Here is a 24337-nt window from a genome sequence, read left to right as displayed (position 1 = left end):
CTTTCCTGAGACCTCTCTCAGGAGGTAGGCAGTTCAGGACTCAGGCTGACCCCAGACCCCACAGCCCAGCCATGTTCCTACAAACACAGGGTGCACCTGGCCTGCACTTTGGGGAAAGCCAAACACAACATGGACTGAAGCTTCACTACAGCCTGAAGAGAATGGATTCCAGGTTTCTGAAGGGGCAAGAAAGACCTCCTCTCCAGGCCAAAACCTTGTCCTGTCTTTGGAGGCTGCGTCCTGCAGAAGCTGGTTTTGATAGAGACACCAAAGGGAAGGAGCAACGGCGGCCCAAGCAGTGATCTTGACGTGAGGTGTCTGCAAGTTCCTCCAAGTGGTGTCCCAGTTCATATCCAGGGAGAGAAAGTGAGCAAACAAAGGTGGGAAAGTGTTAAGTGTGCAGTTAGGTAAAGAATATATGATGTTAACATTTCAAATGTTCTGTATGTTTCAAAATATTTGTTGTTGTTGTTTTAATTGAGTTTTTGGAGCTCAGGTTCTCTTTGGATGAAAAACTCTGAAAGCAAGATATTAAATTTCTGAGACAAAGGGAGAATGGAGGCGAGTAGCTGCCTAGCCCTGACTGTTCATCACACTTCACCTCCTCCAGCCTGGGAGACGCCATGGATCCCAAAGCAGGACCTCAGCAGCATTTAGGGACTCAGTGCAGAGGCACTTCTGCATCTGGACCTTGTGGCAAAACACATCTCTGGGATTGAAGGGGAAGACCTGTGAGTGGAGATACTAAGAAAAGAACTTCCCTGACAGGGAATCAAACCCAGCTGGTGCAAATCCTAGCCACTAGACCCCCAGGGAGGTGTGCTAAAGATCTAGTTTGGTCTCTCTAGGTGATCATGGTGAAAGTAAGGTTAGATTTCAGAGATGTGAGAGCAGAAAAAGAGGTGGTTCCCAGGCTCAGGGCTAAGTGTAAGGTTCCCAGACCTCACTTGGGTGCTGATCACCCTTCACCACTCCCTGCCTAAGTGGAGCTTTGGGCTCTAAGGCCAGGCCACAGGGTAACTGGCTGGGTTCCATACACTGTGTGAGGCAGAGCCAAGGTCATGCTCTCTTTCTGAACCTCTGTTGTCCTTGTGAGTCAGGTGTTGACTGGCTCTCAGCAGGTGATGAGTGGGGATTCCTCTACTTCCTGATCTCTGAGCCCTCCCAGGGGTGCTCCTGATAATGGCACAGATACGGGTTCCTTTTCCTTCACAACCAGCTCAATGCGTGGAGCCTGAATTCTTCATCTCCCCATCTTTGGCTCCAGCCTCAGGTGCAGAGTTGGGTTTAGTCTCTTTTGTTCTGCCATGAAAATCAATGTGTTCCATGGTGTGCTGAGGTGTGGGAAAGACAGGTGTGCTTCAAAGGGATGTACTTCTTGATTTTCAGAGACACTATTATTACATGTAAGTGTGTAGAAGAGATGCAACTGCCTGAAGAAAAGGTGAGGGTATTTCTGGATGTAAAGGTAATGTGAAACACCTTCTGTGCCACCTGTACTTTCAAGGCACAGGTAACCTTCAAGTACTCCTGTGCTGCCTTGGAGTAGTAACTGTTTGTGGCCTGGTCTCTAATGTGACTCAAAGGAGGGCTGGTTAAGGTGGTAACGGAACTCCTCGTGTGCATCTGCTTCCTTTTTTGTTTTTGTTTTTAAAATGTGAATGTAACTCAGAAAAAATCAACCTGTTTCCTCCAGGTTTCAAATCTGGGACCTTTGGCTTGTAAGGCTAAGGTGATAACAGCTACGCTACAGAAACGAGGCAAATGATTGAGCTCAAGGATATAGCCATGAAAACCTTAGGTCCTGCCACCATTCTTCTGGCCACCAATCGTTTAAGCTGAAACCTAGGAGCACCAGCAGTCTCTCAAGCCAGGAGACTACAGCTTCAGAGAGGCTCTCACCTAGGTTTCCTCCCCTCCTCTTAAGCGAGAACCATGTCCTCTCCCTGCCCCAGGTTGACTTTGGGATCCCGCATCCAACGCAGGAGCTCCAGATTCACAGCTAAGCGCCAGAGTGCAAGGGTTTCCCCGCCCCACGCTGACTTCCCAGCTCCCAGAAACCGCAGGAACCGGGGAAGGGGTGGAGGCGTTAGGTGTCTCCAAGCCTCAGGCCGCTTTGCCGTGGATCAGTGCGAACGCCGCCCCTAGTGGGCTGCAGACCCCGCTCTTCAGTGGCCTTTTTCATGGAGCCGGGGATCAGCGCTCTGGTCTGAAGTGGAGCTTCGAATCCAGGGAACCTTAGGAGCATCTCTCCCCGCCCTCTTCTCCGCTCAGATGCTTCGGGTCTTCCTGCTCTTCTGCTCTTTCCTCTCAAGCTCTTTTGCCTCAGCTCTTCTTGGAAATCAAAGGTGATCTCTCCTTGTCTTCCGAGTGAAAGGAAATTCCTCTAGTTTCTACCTCTATCGCTTAATCTTTTTTTTTTTTTCAATTCGACTCCAATATTTTAATAATACATTTTGTTTTAGCCAGTACCGTACTAAAGGCTATGCTTTAGGGCATTTGGCAGCTTTAAAACGTCGAATGAACATATAACATATCAAAACTTGTGGGAAACCGCTTAATCAGTGGCGAAAGGGAAATTGAAAGCCCTAAGGGTTATATTACAAAAGAGATGGCTCAAATCAATAACCTAAGCTCCCGCACAAAGAAACAAGGGAAAAAAAAAAAATCCCAAGCAAACAGAAGGAAGAAAATAATACAAAGTAGAAATCGATGACATTTAAAACATAAAAGCAATAGCTAAAAATTGGCTCTCAGTGGGTCTCTTCCTCACAGAAGGGTGTGACATCCTCAATATCACCCACTCCTATAAGAAAATGTAAGTCACTACTGTGCTGTACAAACCCATCTAAAGGACACCTTCCTGCCACCCAGGATTTGTGCTCCTTACATGAATCAGCCTTCTAACATGGAAATCTGGTGAGATGGAGACTACTTTAAATGTTTCAAAGCTTCTAAATAAGATACCTTGCTTTTGGAGTTCCCTGGTGGTCTAGGGGTTAAGGATTGGCATTGTCACTGTTGTGGCTCAGGTCGATCCCTGGCCCAGGAACTTCCGCAAGCCTCAGGTGCAGCCACAACCAAAACCAAATAAAAAGATATCCTGCTTTTTGGGGAGTTCCCGTTGTGGCTCAGTGGTCAATGAATCTGACTAGGAACCATGAGGTTGCTGGTTCAATCCCTGCCTTTGCTCAGTGGGTTAAGAATCCAGCATTGCCATGTGGTGTGGGTCATAGATGCGGCTCCAATCCCGTGGTGCTGTGGCTCTGGTGTAGGCTGGCAGCTACAGCTCCAATTAGACCCCTAGCCTGGGAACCTTCATATGCCCTGGGAGCGGCCCCAGAAGAGGCAGAAAGACAAAAAAAAAAAAAAAAAAAAAAAAAAAAAAAAAAAAAAAAAAAAAAAAAAAAAGATGTCTAGTTTTATATTTGATAGCAAAAGACAAAAACAAAAAATAGAAGGAATTTATTTTCTGAAGAAAACTTCCAAATGAGTATAGAGTTACTTGAAAGCTACCAGTTCCATCTAGGTATATTATCTCTCTCCATGAGCCCTAGACTGAGACGCTTAGGATGGAACTTTTTTTTTCTTTTTTGGTCATGGAGTTCCTTGGCAAGGGATCAGATCTGAGCCTCAGCTGCATCCTGTGCTGCAGCTGTGGCAACACGGGATCCTTTAATCCACTGTGGCCAGGGATCAAACTTTCAACTTGACACTGCAGAGACACTGCAGTTCCTGTTGCACCACAGTGGGAACTCTTGGATAGAACTTTTGCTAGACCTGTACAGAAAGTATAAGAGTAAACAGCAAACTCTCGGAGTCATTCTCTGGCAGAGATGCTCTCGTTTCCCTGGGTCCCTCATTAAGTAGACTCCATGTATAAGACCACTGCTTTGTTTACAAATGCCCAATTGTTGGGTAGAAATTTTTGCTTAAGTATCTTGGTTTCCAGAAGGTGAGACACAATGGATTTTTTCTATGTAATATCAGGTGCTCAGTAATATTTCATTTTGGAATGAAGTGATGCATTCAAACTTGGTTTCTGTCACTCTGGGGTATAAATGTAGTGGACACATGAATGTATGTTTGAGTTCCCTGCTTTAAGATGAAGAAAGGAAGCTTTATAAGTTTGATTTGTACAAAAAAAAATGATAGCCAACAGAATGTCTGTAAAATAAACTCTATTCCAGGGAATTTTTAAAGCCTCGTTGTTTAAGGAAAAGGGACATGTATTGAAGAGCTGATGATTGGTCTGCAGCAATATTATTTGGACTTATTCTTGACCCAAGTCCTTGCCATTTTCTTCCAGCTGCTGCTGGCTTCAGTTATCCACAGGATGGGAGTAAGGAGGAAAAAGGTTATGGCATCTCAAGTTTATCCGTGAATCCAGATATTGGTTACCTAGGCAATTATCACAGTTGCAGGCTAAGGGCTATGATTTCTGCAATCAAACTATCCATTTGGAGTAAAAATCTGGAGTAGCTGTGAAGTCCTGCTCTTCCTTTCAGAGGTGGGCTTTTTCCTGTTATGTTGTTTTTCTTTCTTTCATTTCTTTTTCATCAATTGAGGGCTTTGTTGAAATGAGACAAGAACTTTTCAAAGTCCCAGCATTAGTTATTACCTGAAACAGAAAACAAAATCTAAACTGAGAATCTTCCATGAGGTTCTGCTAATACCTAACTGAAGTTGGAGTGAGAGCTAAGAGAGGAAAGAGGACATGTGCCACCTGAATGCAGTTCAATGGATAAACTATGGAGGTAAGTTATAGTCTAGAAAGAGAAAGCTGTCCTAGCAGATTATTGGTAAAGTCCTCTGAAATACAGCGTCTGTCCTGTGATGTGGAACATAGGACCCCACCATTCAAAATACCGATAGCCCTGCTCAAAGCTGCTCCAGGTGGGCTAGCCAGAGCCCATCATCTCCTCCTCAGTATCAGGAGGATTACTCTCCAGTCTACTCTTTTCCAGAAAAATGAAGGCCTTTCACACTTCCCAGGAGAGATATGCCTGGCTTCAAGCATGTGCATTCAGAAACAGTCTGTCCTAGGAAAGAGAGGACGATTTTCATGGAAATCTGGCTCCTAAATCCATGTTGTATTCCTTTTAAATAGGAGGGTGGTCCAAGGGAACAGCCCAAGAATGTGAAAACCAGGAGGGTACCCAGACACCCTCTGTGATATTGTGATTTACAATAAGAAATGTATATTTGGTCTTCTTGCCTGTTTCTGGCATAGAGCTCCTAAAACCCCTTGGAATGTCCTGAGTGATGGAGAGACAAAGGTTATTTTGTTATGTTAATGAGGCAACTTTTGGAAAGTGGTGAGGTTGAGGGGTGCTGGATGCCAGGAAGTTCAACCTTGTGATTAGAGTGTTGGAAATTCCAGTCCCACATCCTCCTGAAAGGGGAGAGGGGCTGGAGATTGAGTTCAAGCACCAATGGATAATGATTTAATCAATCATAGCAATGTAATGAAGTCTCCATAAAAACCCAAAAGTGTTTTGAGTGCTTCTGGGTTGGTGAACATATAGAGATGCTGGGAGAGTGGCTGCTCTGAGGGCATGGACACTCCACATCCTCTCCCCATGCCTTGCCCTCTGCCTCTCTTCCACCTGCTCTTCCTGAGTTACATCCTTTTATAATAAACTGGTAATCTAGTGAATAAAATGCTTCTCTGAGTTCTGTGGGCTACTCTAGCAAATTAATTAAACCTGAAAAGAGGGTCATGAGATCCTCTGATTTCTAGCCAGTCAGTCAGTAGTATAGATAACAACCTGGGCTTGTTTCAACTGTAAGCAGAAATGGACAGGGGTAGAGGCAGGAGGCAGTCCTGTGGGACCGAAAACTTAACCTTAACCTGTGGAATTCGAAACCTCCCTCACCATGTTGGAACTGGTACCAGAACCTATATACCATTCAAGTACAATTCCTTTGCCCATGAGGAAAAAATAGTGTCCAGAGGTTAAGGAGTAACTAAAGCCACTTGACCTGTAAATTGAAAAATCTGGAGCTGGAATCCAGGCTTCAAGAGTAGGGTACAGGGAGTTGCTTTGTGGTGCAGGGTCAAGGATCCAGTGTTGTCACTACAGTGGCTCAGGTCACAGCTATGGTGAGGGTTTAATCCATGGCCCAGGGATTTCCATATGCTGTGGGCACAGCCGAAAAAAAAAAAAAAAAATGAAGAGGAAGAAGAAAGGGTGCAGTCTGTATCTAAATGGTGGATTTCTCAGAGCTACTCATTCCTGGAGCCTGGAGTCTGGGAACCTGTAGAGGAAGCACCTTTCTAGATTGAAGGAAAACTATCAGAATTCTGGATTGTGTAATAGTCTTGGCCTCCTCGTCATCTTTTGTTTTGATAGCCGGATGTGGCAAAAGAAAAGAGAGATCTGGGAGCACTCTCACCCCGTGTGGAACTATTTCTGGAAATATGATTTAGGTGAGCCAGGAGTCACAAGAATGGCTTTGGAAGTCAGACAGCTCTAAGACGGTGCCATTGCTCAGCCTTGGGGCAAATGTATCAGAGCCTCTTTAGTCACCTAGGAATAATAGTACCTGCTCCCTATCTTCCTAGCTGGGCCATTTATAAGTAAGGGAAGTGAGGTATATCAAAGTTCTTGAACTCCATGAAGCCCTGCACAGGAGACAGGTCCTTAGAAATACACATTTCCAGAAACAGGCAAACTTGGGCCTCCTCTGCCATTTCCTTGGTCAGAAATGCTGAGATGATGTTCCAGCTATTTCTCAAAGGCAGGCATTGGTGACAAGGGTTTCCATCAAGTGCTGGTGCAGGTCCTGGATCTCATCTACTGCAGCTACTCCCCCAGGACATGGAATGAGGGAGAAGACAGAGAATCCTTGTCACTAATGAAGTGACTGGGGCCTCTCAGGAAGATTCTGCCTCACATCATTTTTCTGCCAACTTCATCTTGTCAGGGCACACCAGGTAAATTCCTTTAAGATCCCTTAGGCTTTCCAACAGAGCATGGCCCAGTGCTAACTTCACCCCATAAGGCCACCTCCTCCACGGGGATATGGGAAGTTTAGGGGAGGTTGCATGAGGTGGGAAAATACTGAAGGCCTCTGAGTAGGGCTTGTCTAGCACTGGGAAAGGAGTGGGCACCTCTTCGGGATGACTTTTGGGGACTAGGAAGGTATTCCCCTCTACTAAAAACCTCCCCCACCAGATTTATTGCTGAACATCTTTAAAAGATGACAGACACCTCCCTCTGCACCTCAGGATGAAATAGGAAACAGGAATACGATGCCTTTGTGAGGGAATGGACTGAGTAAGGAAAGTCATGTACTTATACCCACCACTGGCAAGAAGACAAAACTGAATGTGGCTACTCTCACTATAAAAAACTCAGTTAACAGTGAGCAAATTAAGATAGTCCCTTTCTCTTTTCTAGAAGAGAATAGAAAACATGTGGTTCTCTAACAATCTAAACTGTTGTCCCCAGAGGAAAGTCAGTCAAGTAGCAGATAGAAGATGAAAGTTGAGGTGTTTTGGTTTTGTTTTGCTTTGCTTTTTAGAGCCATTTTTTTTTGCCTTCTCTGGCTCAGTGGTTACAAAGCTTGGATCCCTGGCCTCGCTCAATGGGTTAAGGATCCAGCATTGGAGTGAGCTATGGTGTAGGTCACAGATGCTGCTGGGATCTGGCATTGTGTAGGTTGGCAGCTGCAACTCTGATTCAACCCCTAGCCTGGGAACTTCCACATGCCACAAGAAAAACAACAACAAAAGCAACTTTGGTGTTGCCCAAAAATGGGAACCTTGGCTAGTTGCCTAAAGGTTGTCAAGATCAGAGCCCTGTCTTTAGGGACACCACCTGATATTCTAGTGCTAAGATGGAACCCTATGGGGAGGCAAGCTACCTGAGGGAGATGGAGACCGGTGTTTACACTCAGGGACAATGATAATTGGACCTTAAATATGGACAACATGGCCGATATTCTTGGACAGGTAGAAAAGCTTAAGAGACACCTTTAAGGAGCTGTAATTAGAAAGAACATTTCAGGGATGCTCACATGCTTCATTTTAGAAAGAGAGGTTTGCTAGACCGATTCTGTATATGTTGAAGGGTAGCAGAGAGTTTGCCATGATTCCTTCACTCTGCGTCTGGTTTTCTCGGAGCTCCTCAGCTCATATATGCCAGAGGGGCCCAGAAAGACAGAGGTGAGGTGTAGGCCAGGAACAACTCACATGATCTGACCCACCAGGGACCTGCACCTAAAACTTAGTCCCAGGAGTTCCCGTCGTGGCGCAGTGGTTAACGAATCCGACTAGGAACCATGAGGTTGCGGGTTCGGTCCCTGCCCTTGCTCAGTGGGTTAACGATCCGGCGTTGCTGTGAGCTGTGGTGTAGGTTGCAGACGCGGCTCGGATCCAGCGTTGCTGTGGCTCTGGTTGCTGTGGCTCTGGCGTAGGCCGGTGGCTACAGCTCCGATTCGACCCCTAGCCTGGGAACCTCCATATGCCCAGGGAGCGGCCCAAGAAATAGCAACAACAACAACAACAGACCAAAAGACAAAAAAAAACTTAGTCCCAGAACTGTGTGTAGCCTAATCACTTCTTTGTTTCTTTTCTTTTCTTTTTTTATTTTTTAAAATATTTTTCTTTTTACAGCCGCACATGCAGCATATAGAAGTTCATGGGCTAGGGGTCGAATTGGAGCTGCAGTTACTGGCCTACACCACAACCTTAGCATGCCTTATCTGAGCTGCACCTGTGACCTGCACTGCAGCTTGCGGCAACATAGGATCCTTAACTCACTGAGCGAGGCCAGGGATCAGAACTGAATCCTCATAGATACTACGTCAGGTTCTTAACCCACTGAGCCACACAACAGGAACTCCCTAGTGACTTTTTCAAGGTTAATTTTAAGGCCTACTGCAGAGATGGTCTCAATCAGCCTAGACAGAGTTAGTGAGCATGTAGAAGCTACTGGAGTTTTAGTATTCAGTCTTCTGATTGTTGGAGTTTTGTTCTCTTTGTATTGGGCTTACTCACTGGCCACATCCAAAGCAGAGCTGGCTTCCTGCACATCACACACAAAAGCATTGCTGCTGGAGGTCTGGTGGGAGTCATGGCAACTGGAACGAGTCAGATACCTTTCATCTAGTGAGTCCTCCGGGACTTCATTCACTTCTTCCTCCTGGAGCCAACTGCTGATACTGTGAGGCAGGGAGAGGGGGATGGGTGGGCAGGCAAGACAGGAGATCAAACTAAGGCAACCGGGAACCATAGCCTCACAGCTGGTCCTGATCTGAAGCTCACGGAAGAGGCACCAGAAACCAAAGGGGCCATCCTATCAGAGAAAGCATAACGATGCACTTCTGACTAGTTGTGTAGTGTGCCTAGAGTTGATGTCGGAGAGAGAGCAGCAGGTGTTCAGTGTACTGACCTCATAATGTGTGGGTGAGAAACTGGCCTTAGCTACTCTCTAAAATATGCTCTGATACACAGGACACACAGAGACCTATAATATTGGCTCTCAAATGCTGTGGACAAATTTTATGCACTAGTACATGAAGGGGTCCATTGATTACTGGCCCCTGATGCAATGTAACCTCCTAGGGCTCTTGCAGCTTAGACCTCTCTCTGACTCTAAACTTTTTTTTTTTTTTTTGTCTTTTTGCCATTTCTTTGGCCGCTCCCTCGGCATATGGGAGGTTCCCAGGCTAGGGGTCCAATTGGAGCTGTAGCCACCGGCCTACGCCAGAGCCACAGCAATGCAGGATCCGAGCTGCGTCTGCAACCTACACCACAGCTCACGGCAATGCCAGATCCTTAACCCACTGACCAAGGGCAGGGATGGAACCCGCAACCTCATGGTTCCTAGTCGGATTCGTTAACCACTGCACCACGACGGGAACTCTGACTCTAAACATTTGATATGCATTGGCTTTATTTTTCAGGATATTTCTGGCTATGAAATATTTGCCCACATACCTCAGGACAACTGTGCAGAAACAAGGTAGTCATCTCACTTTAGTTTCTACCCATACAGCTTTTTAGAAAACAGGGATCTCTGGCTGGTTACCTTTGCTCAGACTGACTCTAGTTAACTAAACTAGAGGAATTACCAGAAAATGGTAACCAACACAAGAACTACAAAGAGAACAGATTACATTGTTTAAAAGGATACATTATTATATGGTGAACAAGTGAAATAGGTATACTCAGTGGTTTCTGGTTTTTCCTGGATCTGGGACCTTTGGCCTCTTGGTTTTTCGCTTCTGGAATCCTCTCTAGATTTCACCATTCCATCATCAGCCCTTTGCTCATTCAGAGTTACCTGGGTGCCAGTGGCTCCTGTCCATGGTCAACCTTCCTATCATCATGATTTTCTGTGAACCAAAAATAGAAAAAGCTAGTAGTGAACCAAGCGGGTCCCATTTCATACATTACAAATATGTCTCTGGAGTTCCCATTGTGGCTCAGTGGTTTAAGAACCCAACATAGTCTCCTAGAGGTTGCGGGTTCGAGCCCTGGCCTCCCTCAGTGGGTTAAGGATCCAGCTTTGCCGCAAGGTGCAGTGAAGGTGGCAGGTGCACCTTGGACATGATGTTGCTATGGCTGTGGCGTAGGCTGGCAGCTGCAGCTCCAATTTGACCCCTAGTCTGGGAACTTCCATGTGCCACAGGTGCAGCCTTAAAAAGAAAAAAAAAAAATCTCTGTATGACCAGAGACATAATACTCCACATATGTTCAGAACGCTCTGGGAGAATTATTCCAGGAGGGCTCAGGTTGTGTCTTTAGAGAAGTAGCCTGGCAAGCTTTGCTGAGCAACAAGCACTGAACTGTCGCTGGTGTGGTGAATCATTACCATGACATATGCTACAGAGTCAAGGCAAATGGTTTAAAATGCCCTGTTCCCAGCCTACAGGACACTTGCCCAGATGCCTCTGTACTTCAGCTGTAACCTTTATTTTTACCACAAGGTGAAATTATCCATTACCCATTACCGTTCTCACACAGAACCTGCAGCAGCCTCTTAGGAGAAAATATTCAGGAGAAACCACTTCTTTCTAACCAAATGACTGGACTAAGGGACCTCTGCATGCTGGTGAGTCTGAAAAGAATCTTCCCTTCTTTTCCATTTATTTTTTTCCTTCTCCTGACTCCACCCAAAGACTGACCAGACTACTTGCAGAACTGTATTGTCAAGGCAGCTGAACAGAGATCTGAACTACAAACAAGCATCTACCTCTGTGGTCAAAAAGGGACCTCTTGTCTGAAAAGTATGAAGAGTGTCCCCTCCTTTTTTTCTTTTCTCAATTTTCTTGCCTCCCCACTGCTAAAATGCCCCAGTTGTGTGGAACTACAGCACAGCAGTAGAGGAGACATGACTGAGAGAACCCAATCTTTCCAAAGAGAGAGACTTGGAAAAGGAACCCTTGGGAACTGGAAAGAAATACCAGAGAGGGAAGAGGCTGGAGAGTGTCTATGAACTGTCAAAAGTCCCCTCATTCCCAAACTGAACATGTATGGAACACACCCAAGGAATCATGGCAGAGGAGTAAAGAACTGAATTACCTTATAAACCACTAGCTAATCCAGACAAAACCCAAGTGACATCTTTGCTGGACTGACCCAAACAACACAGCAAAGGCACTGAGCACTAGTAAACAGGCATTGTAACTACTGCCCATAGAAAGTGGGACAGAACTTGCAATCTGAACTCAGCAGGGGTTGATTGCCTGCTAAGAAATAATTTCCAGGAGTTTCCTGGTGACATAGTGATTAAGGATCCTGCATTGTCACTGCTGTGGCTCGGGTACCCACTGTGGTGCAGGTTTAATCCCTGTCCCCAGAACGTCCATATGCTGCGGGTGCATCCAGAATAAATAAATAAATAAATAAATAAAAATAAAATGGACAAAACAGTTTAACACTCACTTTACCAAAGATATATGGATGGTCAACAGGCATATGAAAAGATCCTTAAAGTGTTAGTCATTAGGCAAATGCCAATTAAAACCACAATGATATGCCACCACACACCTATTAAAATTGCCAAAAAGACAAAATGCAAAATATGAGCAACTTTAAAATATCAAGAGCTGGTACTGGAGAACAGAACTCTGACTCAATGCTGGGAGGAATGTGAAATGGCATAGGCACAATGGAAAACAGTTTCACAGATTCTTATAAGTTAAACATATACTTACTGTATGATACAGCAATTCCACACTTAGATGTTTACCCAAGTGAAGTGAAAATGTATTTTCACACAAAAATATGTAATATGAATTTTAACAGCTATTAGTCATAATCGCTCCACACTGAAATATTCCAAATGTCCTTCAGTGGGTGAATGGATAAACCAAAAAATGTGGTGTACTCCTATAATGGACTAGTACTCGGCAATATAAAAGGAGCAAACTACTCACATTCTGAAGATGAATAATCTAAAGGGACAGAAAATTGTTCCAGTGGTTGCTAGGTTTGGGGAAAATGGCTGACTACAAAGGAGGCATAGGGAATTTTTAGGGGAGATGGAGCTGTTCCATATCTTGATTGTGGTGGTTGGTGCTTATACCACAGTATGCATCTTTTTAAAACTCACAGAACTGATACTACAATGGGTCATTTTATTGTATATCAATTATCCTTAAAAACGAACCAAAGAAAATGGGGAGTTCCCTGGTGGCTTAGCCAGTTAAGGGTCTGGCATTGTCACTGCTGTGGCTCAGGTCACGGCTATGGTGTGAGTTTGATCACTAACCCTGCAACTTCTACCTCGGATGCAGCCAAAAAAACGGAAAAAGCAACAAAAACAAAAACCAAAAAGAAAACAAACAAAAAAAACAAAACCACAAAATCCAAAAATGATTAGATGGCTTCTGCCTTCTGCCCCAAAAGCCTGTGATGGAGGCAGTTACAATAATGTGGCCTCCAGCCCTGTGTATTCTCCATTGTACTCACTCCTCACCAGTCTTGATATCATCATGGTCCCCAGAATGATGTGAAAAGTAGGTGTAATATAAGCACATGACAGTCTGCTTTCTTTAAAACTGTAACCCTAGTGCCTGATATTAAGCTATTGATTCCTGAGGCATCCATTTCAAATACAACGATCTCAAAGAATCACATGGGCAGCTATAGGAGTAGATCAAGAGGCAGGGTGCCCTATCTCTGAAGTTTTTTTTAGTGATCCCTGATAGATTTAGATAACCGATGTCTGACCGCTTGTTTTTCCTTCCTGCACTTTAATTCCCACTCTTATTTTAAGTTTACCGATAAAGAATGAACCCACAAAATCTTAGGCACCCCACCCTCAACCCAAACTAAGCAGAACCTCAGGCCTGTGCTCTCTCTTTCTCTACCTGTGAGCTTGCTGTGTGGCTCCAGGTTATGCCATGTACCCTCCAGGAGGTATGAGTAATATACTTTGTGTTTTTCAAAGTTCCCTGATGATTGTTGCTGAGGCACATCTTGCAATCATAATAAGAACCACAAGGGTTTGTCCAGCCACAACATAGGCTCCAAAAAGGGAAATGTCTGTGGGGGTTCATCTCAGGCACAGGTGAGGATGCCCAGGTATTTCTAGCTGATAGCATCACTATCCTTTGGCTTAGACTGACACAAAACAGCAGGATATCTGGCTAAAAAGTCACTCTTAGAATCATGGAGACATGGAGTCTTATGTGAGGCTAAGACCTTGGGAGAAGCGAAGGGTCTTCAAAGCCTTTAAGCCAACTTACCAATGGTGAGTTTGCTGGCAAGTCTTTCTGCCAGGTGACTTCCTTGAGCCAATAGCTCACAGAATTTCTGTCCCTGGTGGTAGGTAAGGTCACTGCTCCTGAGGAGAATCTCAAAAGACTTGGCTGTATTCTTTATATGCTGTGTGAAAAGATAACACACACTTTCCCCTTCCTGTATCTTTTGTCGTAAGTGGGTCAGTTCTCTGGCCTGAGCTTGAATTAGGGGATCATATTCCCTAAGGTGGAAAAGAAAAATAAAATGTAAAGGTGAATGTCATGAATTATATGTTATGAGAATTTCAGCGGAGATCTCTCTTGGATTACTCATGGGAAAGACCCCATGCTGAAATCTTGCATAGGTTGTGTGCCTTGCCTGTGGCAGAAGGAATGAAGAAATGGCATTGGGTTTGTTTCTTGTTTTTTATTTAACTTTGCTTTTAAAAAAGTCCCTTCAGTTCCTCACTTCAGCCTACATCTTTTTTTTTTTTTTGGTCCGCACCTGTGGCATATGGAGATTCCCAGGCTAGGGGGTCTAATCAGAGCTGTAGCCACGGGCCTTCGCCAGGGCCACAGCAACACGGGATCCGAGCCACACCTGCAACCTACACCGCAGGTCACAGCAACACCAGATCCTTAACCAGCTGAGTGAGGCCAGGGATCGAACCCACAACCTCATGGTTCCTAGTTGGATTCATTAACCACTGAGCCACGATGCAAACTCCCAGCCTATATCTATTTCAATATCATACACATCATCAAGCATTACGTAGAAAAGGGGGGGGCAAATACAGAAGTGTTGGACAGGTAAGTCCGATATTAATTGAAAGGATCAAAAGAAAATTCAGTGAAAGGGTCAAGTTGAAGAGCAATCTTTTGAATGACAGAAAGATAAGCCATAATTAGTAAAGAGGTACTTAAGTAAAGTTCTGAGTAACAAATGCATCACACTATGTGGGATTTCACAGTTTTTAAATTATTGTACACTATTTCTCATAGAGTCAATCTAGAATGTGAGCTCTGTGAGTCTAGAGACAGTGCTGAATTACCCAGCTGACAGTACTCAATGGAGTGTACACACACAAGTAAGCCATCAGTTAATACTTAGAACCACATAATTCTAATGCCAGACTAGACATTTACAGTCATCTACCCCACCTCTTGCCTGAATCTCCTCCTTACTAAGTCATCTCCTACAGATCATCTTTCAAACTCTATTCCTTAGAGTTCCTATAACATGTCAGAGGAGGTGAAGGCACAGACTAGGAAGAAACAGTGGCTTCAGACTTCCTTTAATCCAGTATCTCTGCTTTAGTGGGTTTTCCACATTTGAGCTTCTCAGATTTCACTTCAACCAAGGGTTAGAAGATGTCTTGAATGTCACAATCTACCTTGGATTTGAAACCCTCTAAGGATGGGCAATGCTGATCTTCAGCAAGTTAATAATTCATTTTGTAGGCAAAAGCAGCTCAATTATCTATCTACCTGATAGCCCTACCAGCCTAATACTCTTAATCAGCTAATAGTCTGATACTTAGAGAAAAAAAAATCAAACTTGGGGAGGAAGACCATTTTTATTATGAAAGGCACTTTGGGGAGTTCCCATTGTGGCTCAGCAGTAATGAACCCAAATAGTATCCATAAGGATGTGGGTTCCATCCCTGGCCTCACTTATTGGGTTAAGGATCCGGCATTGCCGTGAGCTATGGTATAGATCACAGACTGGGCTCAGATCCTGCATTGCTGTCGCTGTGGTATAGGCCAGCAGCTGCAGCTCCCATTCAACCCCTAGCCTGTGAACTTCTATATGCCTCAGGTACAGCCCTAAAAAGAAAAAAAAAAAAAAAGTCACTTTGGAGTAAGTTGGAAATTAAGAATGTCTCTTTGCCAGCCAAGGCCAGGCCCCAGGCCTGCCAAGAGCAGAGGTCCTCCCAGTTCCCTAGGATGCCACCACCCCAGGGGTCTAGTCTTACAGAGGCCCAGGCCTAAGGCAGCGGAAACTTGGGGCAGCCACATCAAGAAGCCACTCTCAGGAGTTCCCATTGTGACACAGTGGGTGAATGATACAGCTTGTCTCTGGGCAGGCGCTGGTTCAATCCCAGGCTCAGCGCAGTGGGTTAAGGATCCAATGCTGCAGCTGTGGCATAGGTTGCAGCTGTGGCTCGGATTCAGTCCCTGGCCAGGAAACTTCCATATGGCACTAGGGCACCCCCCCCCGAAAAAAAGGGGGAGCTTCCTTCATGGCTCAGCGGTTAACAAACTTGACTAATATCCATGAGGACACAGGTTCGATCCCTGACCTTGCTTAGTGGGTTAAGGATCCTGCATTGTTGTGAGCTGTGGTATAGGTTGCAGATGTGGCTCTGGTCTGGCGTTGCTGTGGCTGTGGCATAGGCCAGCAGCTGCAGCTCCAATTCAACCCCTAGCCTGGGATACTCCATATGCCACAGGTATGACCCTAAAAAAGAAAAGAAAAAAAAGCCATTCTTAGAGGCCAAGACTCCCTTGCCAGTGTGAATTTCCCAAGTCGGGACTGTGTAACTAAAAAGGTTGCACTTTTTCTAAAAAAACAGCCTATTTTCCATAAGTGATCTATAGTTGTATGTGCAGCATCCTGTCCTCACATGTGTGCCATACAATAAAAATTAGATCTAACATTTTTTAAAAGGCGATAATTACCAAACCTATAAAAACTAAGAACAAGTATAATAATTACAGCAAATATTTGTTCATGCATGTATGAGATGCTTCTAACTACTTGTAATCACATTTAATCTTCATAACCCTCTAAGGTAGACTGTTGGTATTTTCATCTTACAAATGAGGTGGCTCAGGTAACTGAGGAAAGTTAAGTAAATTTGCCCCAGGTCACAAAGCTAGAAGCCATGTTGCTAGTCTTTTAACCCAGGCGTCTGTCTCCCTTTTATTCATGCATTATTTAAGGGTGAATCTAGAGGGCTAACTAGGCCCCCATCCAGTTCCCACAGGCCCACAAGCTGTCTTTTGTCTAATTCTGTGCCTACCGGCTACATTTCTGCTCTTCTCCTGGTACAAATTATCTCTTTATTCTTCCAGCTTGGGCTTCCCCACTTCACATACTTTCCCACACAGGTACCTCCTTACCCAAGCCTTGCAGCCAGGCTCATCTTCTCTGCCAGCTCTCCATCCTGAAACAGCACTTCCTCCTCCAGCACGGATTCAATGAGGTCTTTGTACTCTTCACATTCTGAGAAAACAGAGATGCTGCCTCAGGGGGAAGCTGGACATGCTGCTTGGTCACTGCCTTCAAGGGAGGAAGCAGAGTACATCCCAAGGGTGGATGTAAGCCCGTTACCAGGCTCTATGCAGGGATTTCCACATCTGATTTCTCAGGCTCCCAACTGCATGGCCTTTTGGGTCCTCCCCATTTTAGAGCTGAGGAAAGAGAGGCTCCAAGGCAAATAAAACAACTTGTTTAAGATGACTTAACTGCAACAAAGGAAAGTCAGAATTTATTTACCCTGAGTTCTGACTCCAAATCTTGAGCCACTTTACCAATGCTTGCAGCCTCTTAAGTAATATATTACCCTGGGTCATGGGGTAGGAATTTCCTGTGTGTTTCTGAAGGCTCCAAGGACAGTGGGGCTGATGGTTCTTCTCCCCCATATGGAAAGTTTCAGTAATCCCCTAATAGCTCAAAGATTTAAAAGCTTATCTGGCTACAATCATGTAAAAATGGGTATGAAATGAAAAAAGTCTGAAAGACATGCTCAAATGCTAACAGGTGTTGTGTTAGGTTGGAGGGAGGATTTACACATAGTGTTTGCCAAGGCACTATTCTAGTGGTTTGTCCAGAATCATTATCATGTAATCACCACCACTACCTGAGGAGGCAGATACCATTCCTATTGCCATTACAGATGAGGAAACTGAGGCACAGAGAAGATATACAACTTGGGTGCGAACTCAGGAAGTCTGGCACCAGGGTACAGGCTCTTAATCACTACACAGTAATACCTTTACAAGAAGATGTTAGGTGATATCTTTCTTCTTCTCCAGCTTCAAAAAAGCTGTATTATGATCACAATGAATGATGTAAAAAAACAAAAGCAAAAAACCTTATATTCCCATACCCCAAATTTCATCTTTTCACATCTTTAATAAATAGGCTTTCATTTTTACTTTTTGGTCTATGTCAGTAAGTTGGATAGCAAATTTTATCTCCTATTGATTTATTGAAAAATAATTGCAGATATTTGAAAGCAAATAACTTGCGTCCCTAAGAATCCTTCCCTTACACTCCTGACCCGCTCGTACCCTTGCTCCCATGTTCCTCAGTCACTACAGCTCCACTCCTCCTGAAGAACATAAGCCTGGGCCTTGTTAGCATTCCACAGTGCCAGTGTCAAGCAATCAACCCAACCCAGCACCTAAGTCTCCAGGCTGCAGCCCCCTTCCTTAGAAGAACAAAGTTAGCTGATAAGGAGGACTGCAGATGCTACAAGGTTACCCATCTAATTACCTCTTTGGCGCAGGCATAAGCTGCCTGCTTGAAGTCAGGAAATACAGCCCTTACCATAAATCATTATTATTAACCTAAACACTATTACTAGTTAAGGTTTAAAGTAATTTAACCGCCGCTTTCCTTTTGTACCCCTACTTATGCATGCATAACCCCTCCCAACCTGGATGTAAATTTGCCTTTATAAATGCGGTTTCTTTGTTTGGGGCTTCACACTCAAGCCGTTTATAGGCAGTGTGTGGCCCTGGCCAGTATTAAAGACTCCTAATTTGTTTCTTCTCAGTTGGAGTGGTCTCTGTTCTTTCACGACACAACACTCCCTCAACTGGGAACAGGTTTGGGATGGTTGAGCGGATTTCCAAATGTGAAAGCTGACCATGAAGAGGGAAGGGCCAGAGCCTACACTAACATGGCCTGCTATGGGGACTGAAGGTCCCCTCCACATGGCCTCATTCTCATTTTGGCCATTTGTCTCCAAGCCCACTTGCTTGTTGTCTGCAAAGTTCATATTCAGGGAGAGAGAGCAAAGGTGTTACAGAGGCTCTGATTTTCCTGGGAATACCCTCAGTCTCACCAGAGTGTGAGGAATGACTTCTTGGAACTTACATGGAAAAGAGTCTTTCTCCAGACATCAGAACTTCCCTCTGTGTCTGCTATTGATGTTCTCATCTCCAGATATGTGTGGTTCAGTTGAGTACAAACAGCATTAAGCTCCTTTAAGGTAGGCAGTGTATCCTATCACCACTTCTTCCCCTAGTGCTGCTAGCACAGTGCTTTTCAAATGGGTGCTCCATAAAAGTCTGAAATGACTTCTGAGATGTTTAAGCCAACAATGATATTATATGTTTGTAGAATCTGACATGTGTTCCTGAGAGAGCAAAGAAAGTTTAGTGCCCAAACCAAGATCTTTGCCTCTATTCCTCCTATACTATCACTGCAAACAATACTCCTTAAGTGCTTCTGTGATTCCATCCTCTGCAAATTGAGGGTAAAATACCCACTTCTATCTTTCTAGGAGTATAGTAAGGATGAGATTTATCTTGATGAAGGAGAGAGAAGAATAAAGTCTGGAGGGTGTTTAGTTTCTCAGAGGGAAGATTGGCAATCATGTATCACTTTGGTGATCTCCGCCCTGTAGGACTTACTGTATTTCTGCAGCTGGTTGGCCAGGGAGTAAGCAGTAGCTTGAGAGGCGAGGAATTTCTCTGTGAGGTCTCTGAAGTCCTGTTTGCTTTTTTCCAGCTGGGAGCGCAAGTACCTGTTGGTTTCCAAGATATTCATGTCTGTTCTCAGACCAGAGGGAGTAGTGAGAGATACAGCCATGCTGAAGCTTGTGGTGGAAATAGAGCCAGAACCTGGGGAGAAGAAACCCAAACAAATAATGAATTAAAAACAAGTGAATGGCTTATGGCGATGATTGCACTGCCCGGTGAATTACTAAAAAAATTATTGAAGCAGACAATTATATTGGGTGAGTTGTATAGTATTTAATCATACCTCAACAAGATTTCATTCAGTGAAAAAGTATATTTAAACAAGTGTAAAGAATGCAGATATAATTTGTTACTTACTTTTGGGCCAGACTTTGTCAGCATTCCACAACACTGAGAATCCTTAACCACAAAAATAAGGCACCAGATGCCAAAGCTCAGAGGTCAGGCTCTGACAAGAGTGCCAGAGGGAAGACCCAGCGTGCCAGGTAACCATGTGGAGTTGCAATAACAGAACCAGAACGTGGGAGTGTCATGGAATCTTGGGGGCACCTGCCTTCCAGCTGCCTAGGCCATGCTGATACCCAAGGCTGCCTTGTCTGCTCTGAAGGTAACCACTGATGGGGACACCCCCTCAGCAGCCACTCTCAGTATCTGTGTACCTTGTACAGATACCACAGACACAACTCTTTCTAAAACTTAAGCCTGTTCTGTAATGTTTTTTTCTTGCAAGTGTAGAAAACATCAAGGATTTTCCCAGATTCTTACATTGTCACAAGGACTGTCGTGAAAGTCACATTTCCACAAGAAAAAAAATTAAAACTTTTAGGTAGACTTGGTTCTCTAGGGTTTTGGTGGTTTTTTTGTTTGTTTGTTTGCTTTTTTTTTTTTGTCTTTTTGCTATTTCTTTGGGCCGCTCCCGCGACATATGGAGGTTCCAAGGCTAGGGGTCGAATCGGAGTTATAACCCCTGCCTAGGCCAGAGCCACAGCAACCAGGATCCGAGCCAAGTCTGCAACCTACACCACAGCTCACGGCAACGCCGGATCGTTAACCCACTGAGCAAGGGCAGGGAACAAACCCGCAACCTCATGGTTCCTAGTCAGATTCGCCAACCACTGCGCCACGATGGGAACTCCCTAGTTTTGTTTTGTTTTGTTTTGTTTTGTTTCCGCACCATTTTAATACTATAGGACGAAAATCCTGAGTATAATATTGTAGTTACTTTATAAGGATTATTGGCCAGATTGTGTCTTAATTACCTTCTTTCTGAAGACCAATGTTGTGGTGGCTTCTTTTCCCTCCCTGGGGAAACATGTAGGCTTGTCATTAAACTTGAAGAACTTCTATCAGAGAATGTCAAAGGTTAGCAGATGCAACCTTCACTTCCTTGTAGGGATAGAGGGCAAGTGCCAATTTTCGGTTGGCACCGACATGAGGTGGATCAATAGGAGAAAAGTGTACCAATATTCTTCCACGTACATGGGAGCTTTCTAGGAAAAAGACCCAAAGAGTGGCTGGAGACAAGTCTTGTGTGGGGAAGGCAGCAGTGCACTCAGGCTTGCTGGAGAAGCATTGCTTTATAAAAAAATTTAAAAAATAGGAGTTCCCCTTGTGGTGCATGACTAGAATCCATGAGGGTGCAGGTTCGATCCCTGGCCTCACTCAGTTGGTGAAAGATCCCACGTTGCTGTGAACTGTGGTATAGTCACAGACATGGCTCAGATCCAGTGTGGCTGTGGTATAGGACAGCAGCTATGGCTCCAATTTGACCCCTAGCCTGGGAACCTCCCATATGCCTTGGGTGCTGCCCTAAAAAGACAAAAAAAAAAAAAAAAAAAAGAATAAAATAAAAGAGTAGAGGAGGAATCGGCACTATTTAATAAACGAACAATGAATTTTGGATTAAATTCAAAAGCATTTCTACTGACACCTCTTGTCAGATGGTAGGACTAAGAGATATCTGCAGGACTCCATTTAAGCATTAGCAGAAAAGCTATCTGCTAAATTTAAGGAAGAAGAAGGAATGGTTGACATCAAAATCTAATGGGACAAACTAAATCACAAGGTTCCTTCCTTCCTTCCTTTCTGCCCCCACCTACGGCCACAGTAACATGGGATCCAAAAAACGTCTGCAAACTACACCGCAGCTCACAGCAACACAGGATCCTTAACCCACAGAGTGAGGCCAGGGACGAACCTGAATCCTCATGGACACTAATCGGGTTCTTAACCCGCTGAGCCACAAGGGAACTCCACAGGGTTTTTTTTTTTTAAACATCTTCATGAAACTCCTGATACAGGGAAAACAATGTTCTGTATATATATATACTATACATACACATAAAAAGGTAAACAAAATATAAAATCTTTTATGCTATAAGTGTAAAATTTAAAAATTAACACATTAAAAAACTTCCGAAAATGTGAATTCATGACGTATGAACACATCCAAAGAAAAGCGCTAAAAAATAATTTTCAGAAAAAGGTAAAATCACCATACATTGTTACAACAAATGAACACATGTTTAAGAATGTATTTTACTGAGAAGATAGTAGATGTTAAAATCTGCATAAAGACAGAGTTATTCGCTCCCCATTCTGATGCATTTCTCATCTCCCCTGCATCCAGCCCTTGTCTCTGCACCGGTCTCCTCCTGGGAAGTAATGTTGCTTTGTTCCTGCCTCCCCTGCCTCTTTCCCTCCACGGCCAAGCTGAGGGAGGCCTGTGCCAGACGGTTGGGGGAAGGCGCGGCGAGGAACTGGAAGAACCATTCCTGAGCCCACCGGGCATTCAGCTTCCCCGGGGTCCCATTTGGTCAAGCCCGGGACGCCGTGGCCGCGGGCGTCTCCCAGGCGCTGGCATCTGCAGCGGGTGTGGAGGTCAGCTGCCTTTCTGCCTTCGGAATCGCCCGACACACGGCTTTCCCACGTTTTCCTATGCTTTGCGCCGGCACCGCAAGCTGGCAAAAGACTCGTGGCTCTGACGGGAATGAAGCGGGGGCGGCCTCCCGCCTGTCTCTGTGGCGCAATGGGTTAGCGCGTTCGGCTGTTAACCGAAAGGTTGGTGGTTCGAGCCCACCCAGGGACGCTTCCTTGGGCCTTTGGAGGTGTAACTAAGTGGCATGGGCTGCTTTCTCCCTGGCGCAACACTTATGCGTGAATTTGGGGTGTTATCTCCTCCGTTTTGCCCGACACGACACCATCGCTTATCCTCACAGAAGGCCTCTGGAGGAAACCAGGTCTCTTGAAATACAGCATTCCTGGCAACAGCGGAGTCGTCGTCTCATCCTTACCCCCTGGGTTCCTTTTAACAATGAATTGCCCTCCATTATTTGTACTGCTATTTATTAAACCCTTTACATGTACCTTTAAAATCAATTTACTTCTATGCTTTTATTATTGCAAATCGTACTTTTATTGTTACCAAAGAAATGCAGTCATCATCTTGTCCACATGCCTACTTGTAGAGTTCTGGAAGGGCAAATGTTTTACAAGAGTTTACATGGTTTTGTATATGGTTCCACTCCCTCACCTTCACTGGCTTATTAGAAGTAACTTCTGTTATTGCCACGACTGCTGGAGGCTTTAGACCATAGATCTGTAACTCAACACATCTGTACCTCATCCCTTTGTGCCCATGGAGATTTCTCTCTGGTGTGAGTTTCTTTCTTCCTGGAGGACTCTTTTAACTTTTCTTGTGGTGTGGGTCAGCTGGTGAATACGTCTTTCAGCATTTGGATGCCTGTAAATGTCGTTTTTCACCTTTATTTTTGAAAGAATTTTTAGGGGTAGGAGCCATAAAATTCCCTACTGGTACTGGTTTCTAGCAACTTCCCACAGACGTTGGGTCTTTCTCTAAGTGGTTCTTTTTGTCAGTTCCTGCTAGTAGTTGCTTTCATCGCCTTTGTACTAGGTTTTCCATTTATCTGCAGCAGAGACCACATTCTTTTGGGAGAAAACCTTTTTTTGAGAAGATTCATTCTTTGCTGGGATATGCATCTTATTACTGCCTTCCTGGCGTAGAAGCGATAATGCCTGCACTCACCTGTTGGTGCATTTTGTTTCATCCATGTTGAAGCTGCTGTGTTTACTCTGTGTAATCCAGCATACGTAGGCCACTCAGGTAAGACCTGAGTCTGAACCAGAATATCCAGTGGTCTTTCCAGGAGGGAACACAAGATATTGGGAGGCACCAGAGTCCAGTTTCTCATCTGCCTGTGCTGTGAGAGTTTGCAACTAGCCATTCCTTCTACTGGTTTCCTGCCATCTAATCTTTTCTCGGACTTCATTTCTTGAGTGTCAGCTGCCTTGCAATCATTGCCAGAAAATTCCCTAGATGCCACCCACTCCTTCTTCCCACTCCCAGCAGCCGCTTCGTATTTCTGGCTCCAGTCTCCTCTCCCACTCCCCCTCTTTTCTCTCAGGCCTTCCCTTATTACTTGCCTTCATATAAAACTAGCTTTCTTTCAGCCTCCAATTTGCACTTGACATGCTTCAGTAGGCTGATAAATTAGGAAGTTTCTTTAACATCCCTTCTCTTTTAAATGGCAGTCGGAATTTACAAAACTTTTTTTTTTCCAGTCAAAAGTAATTTTAGTTTTTTTTCCCCTCTCTGAGCATATTGGATTACAGTTTAGAAGGAAACCAGTGTTTATAGTTGTCGGCTTTGCAGCTGGGCAACCCGTTTCCCCAGGATACGTTCTTCTCTTCTTGCTTCGCTCTCCCTTCTGATCCACAAACTCAGGGCCACTCAGAAAAGGCAGGGCTATGGACAGAAGGACTACTGCTCCCTCATGGCTACCTTGAGGACTGTACTCACAGATCAGCTCAGTTCTACAAGCCTCTGAGATCCAAGGGGGGGTGCTGGCAGTGGGAATGGGGTGAGGAGGGGCCATACTTAAGGCTAGGTCCAAAGAAA

The 24337-nt window shown here is 44.6% G+C and overlaps 1 protein-coding gene and 1 non-coding gene across 2 annotated transcripts; one reads left to right on the top strand and one right to left on the bottom strand.

Moving 5' to 3' along the window:
- Positions 1 to 9217: 9217 nt before the first annotated feature.
- Positions 9218 to 19898, bottom strand: LOC100627720 (neuroblastoma breakpoint family member 6-like protein). Its single transcript, XM_021082068.1, has 6 exons — positions 19777 to 19898; positions 19351 to 19560; positions 16828 to 16930; positions 13708 to 13943; positions 10296 to 10347; positions 9218 to 9263 (listed from the first exon to the last, which is right to left on the bottom strand). Exons 2-6 carry the CDS (start codon positions 19526 to 19528, stop codon positions 9218 to 9220), a joined length of 615 nt encoding a protein of 204 aa, XP_020937727.1. The 5' UTR covers positions 19529 to 19560; positions 19777 to 19898.
- A 2535-nt stretch (positions 19899 to 22433) lies between these two features.
- On the top strand, positions 22434 to 22507 carry TRNAN-GUU. Its single transcript has one exon. It is a non-coding gene; the product is annotated as a tRNA-Asn (tRNA).
- The last annotated feature ends 1830 nt before the right edge of the window (positions 22508 to 24337 follow it).

Source organism: Sus scrofa, unplaced genomic scaffold (genome assembly GCF_000003025.6).
Source record: "Sus scrofa isolate TJ Tabasco breed Duroc unplaced genomic scaffold, Sscrofa11.1 Contig46, whole genome shotgun sequence".
In the NCBI taxonomy this organism is placed as follows: domain Eukaryota; kingdom Metazoa; phylum Chordata; class Mammalia; order Artiodactyla; family Suidae; genus Sus; species Sus scrofa.
This window is presented reverse-complemented; position numbering and strand designations above follow the sequence as displayed.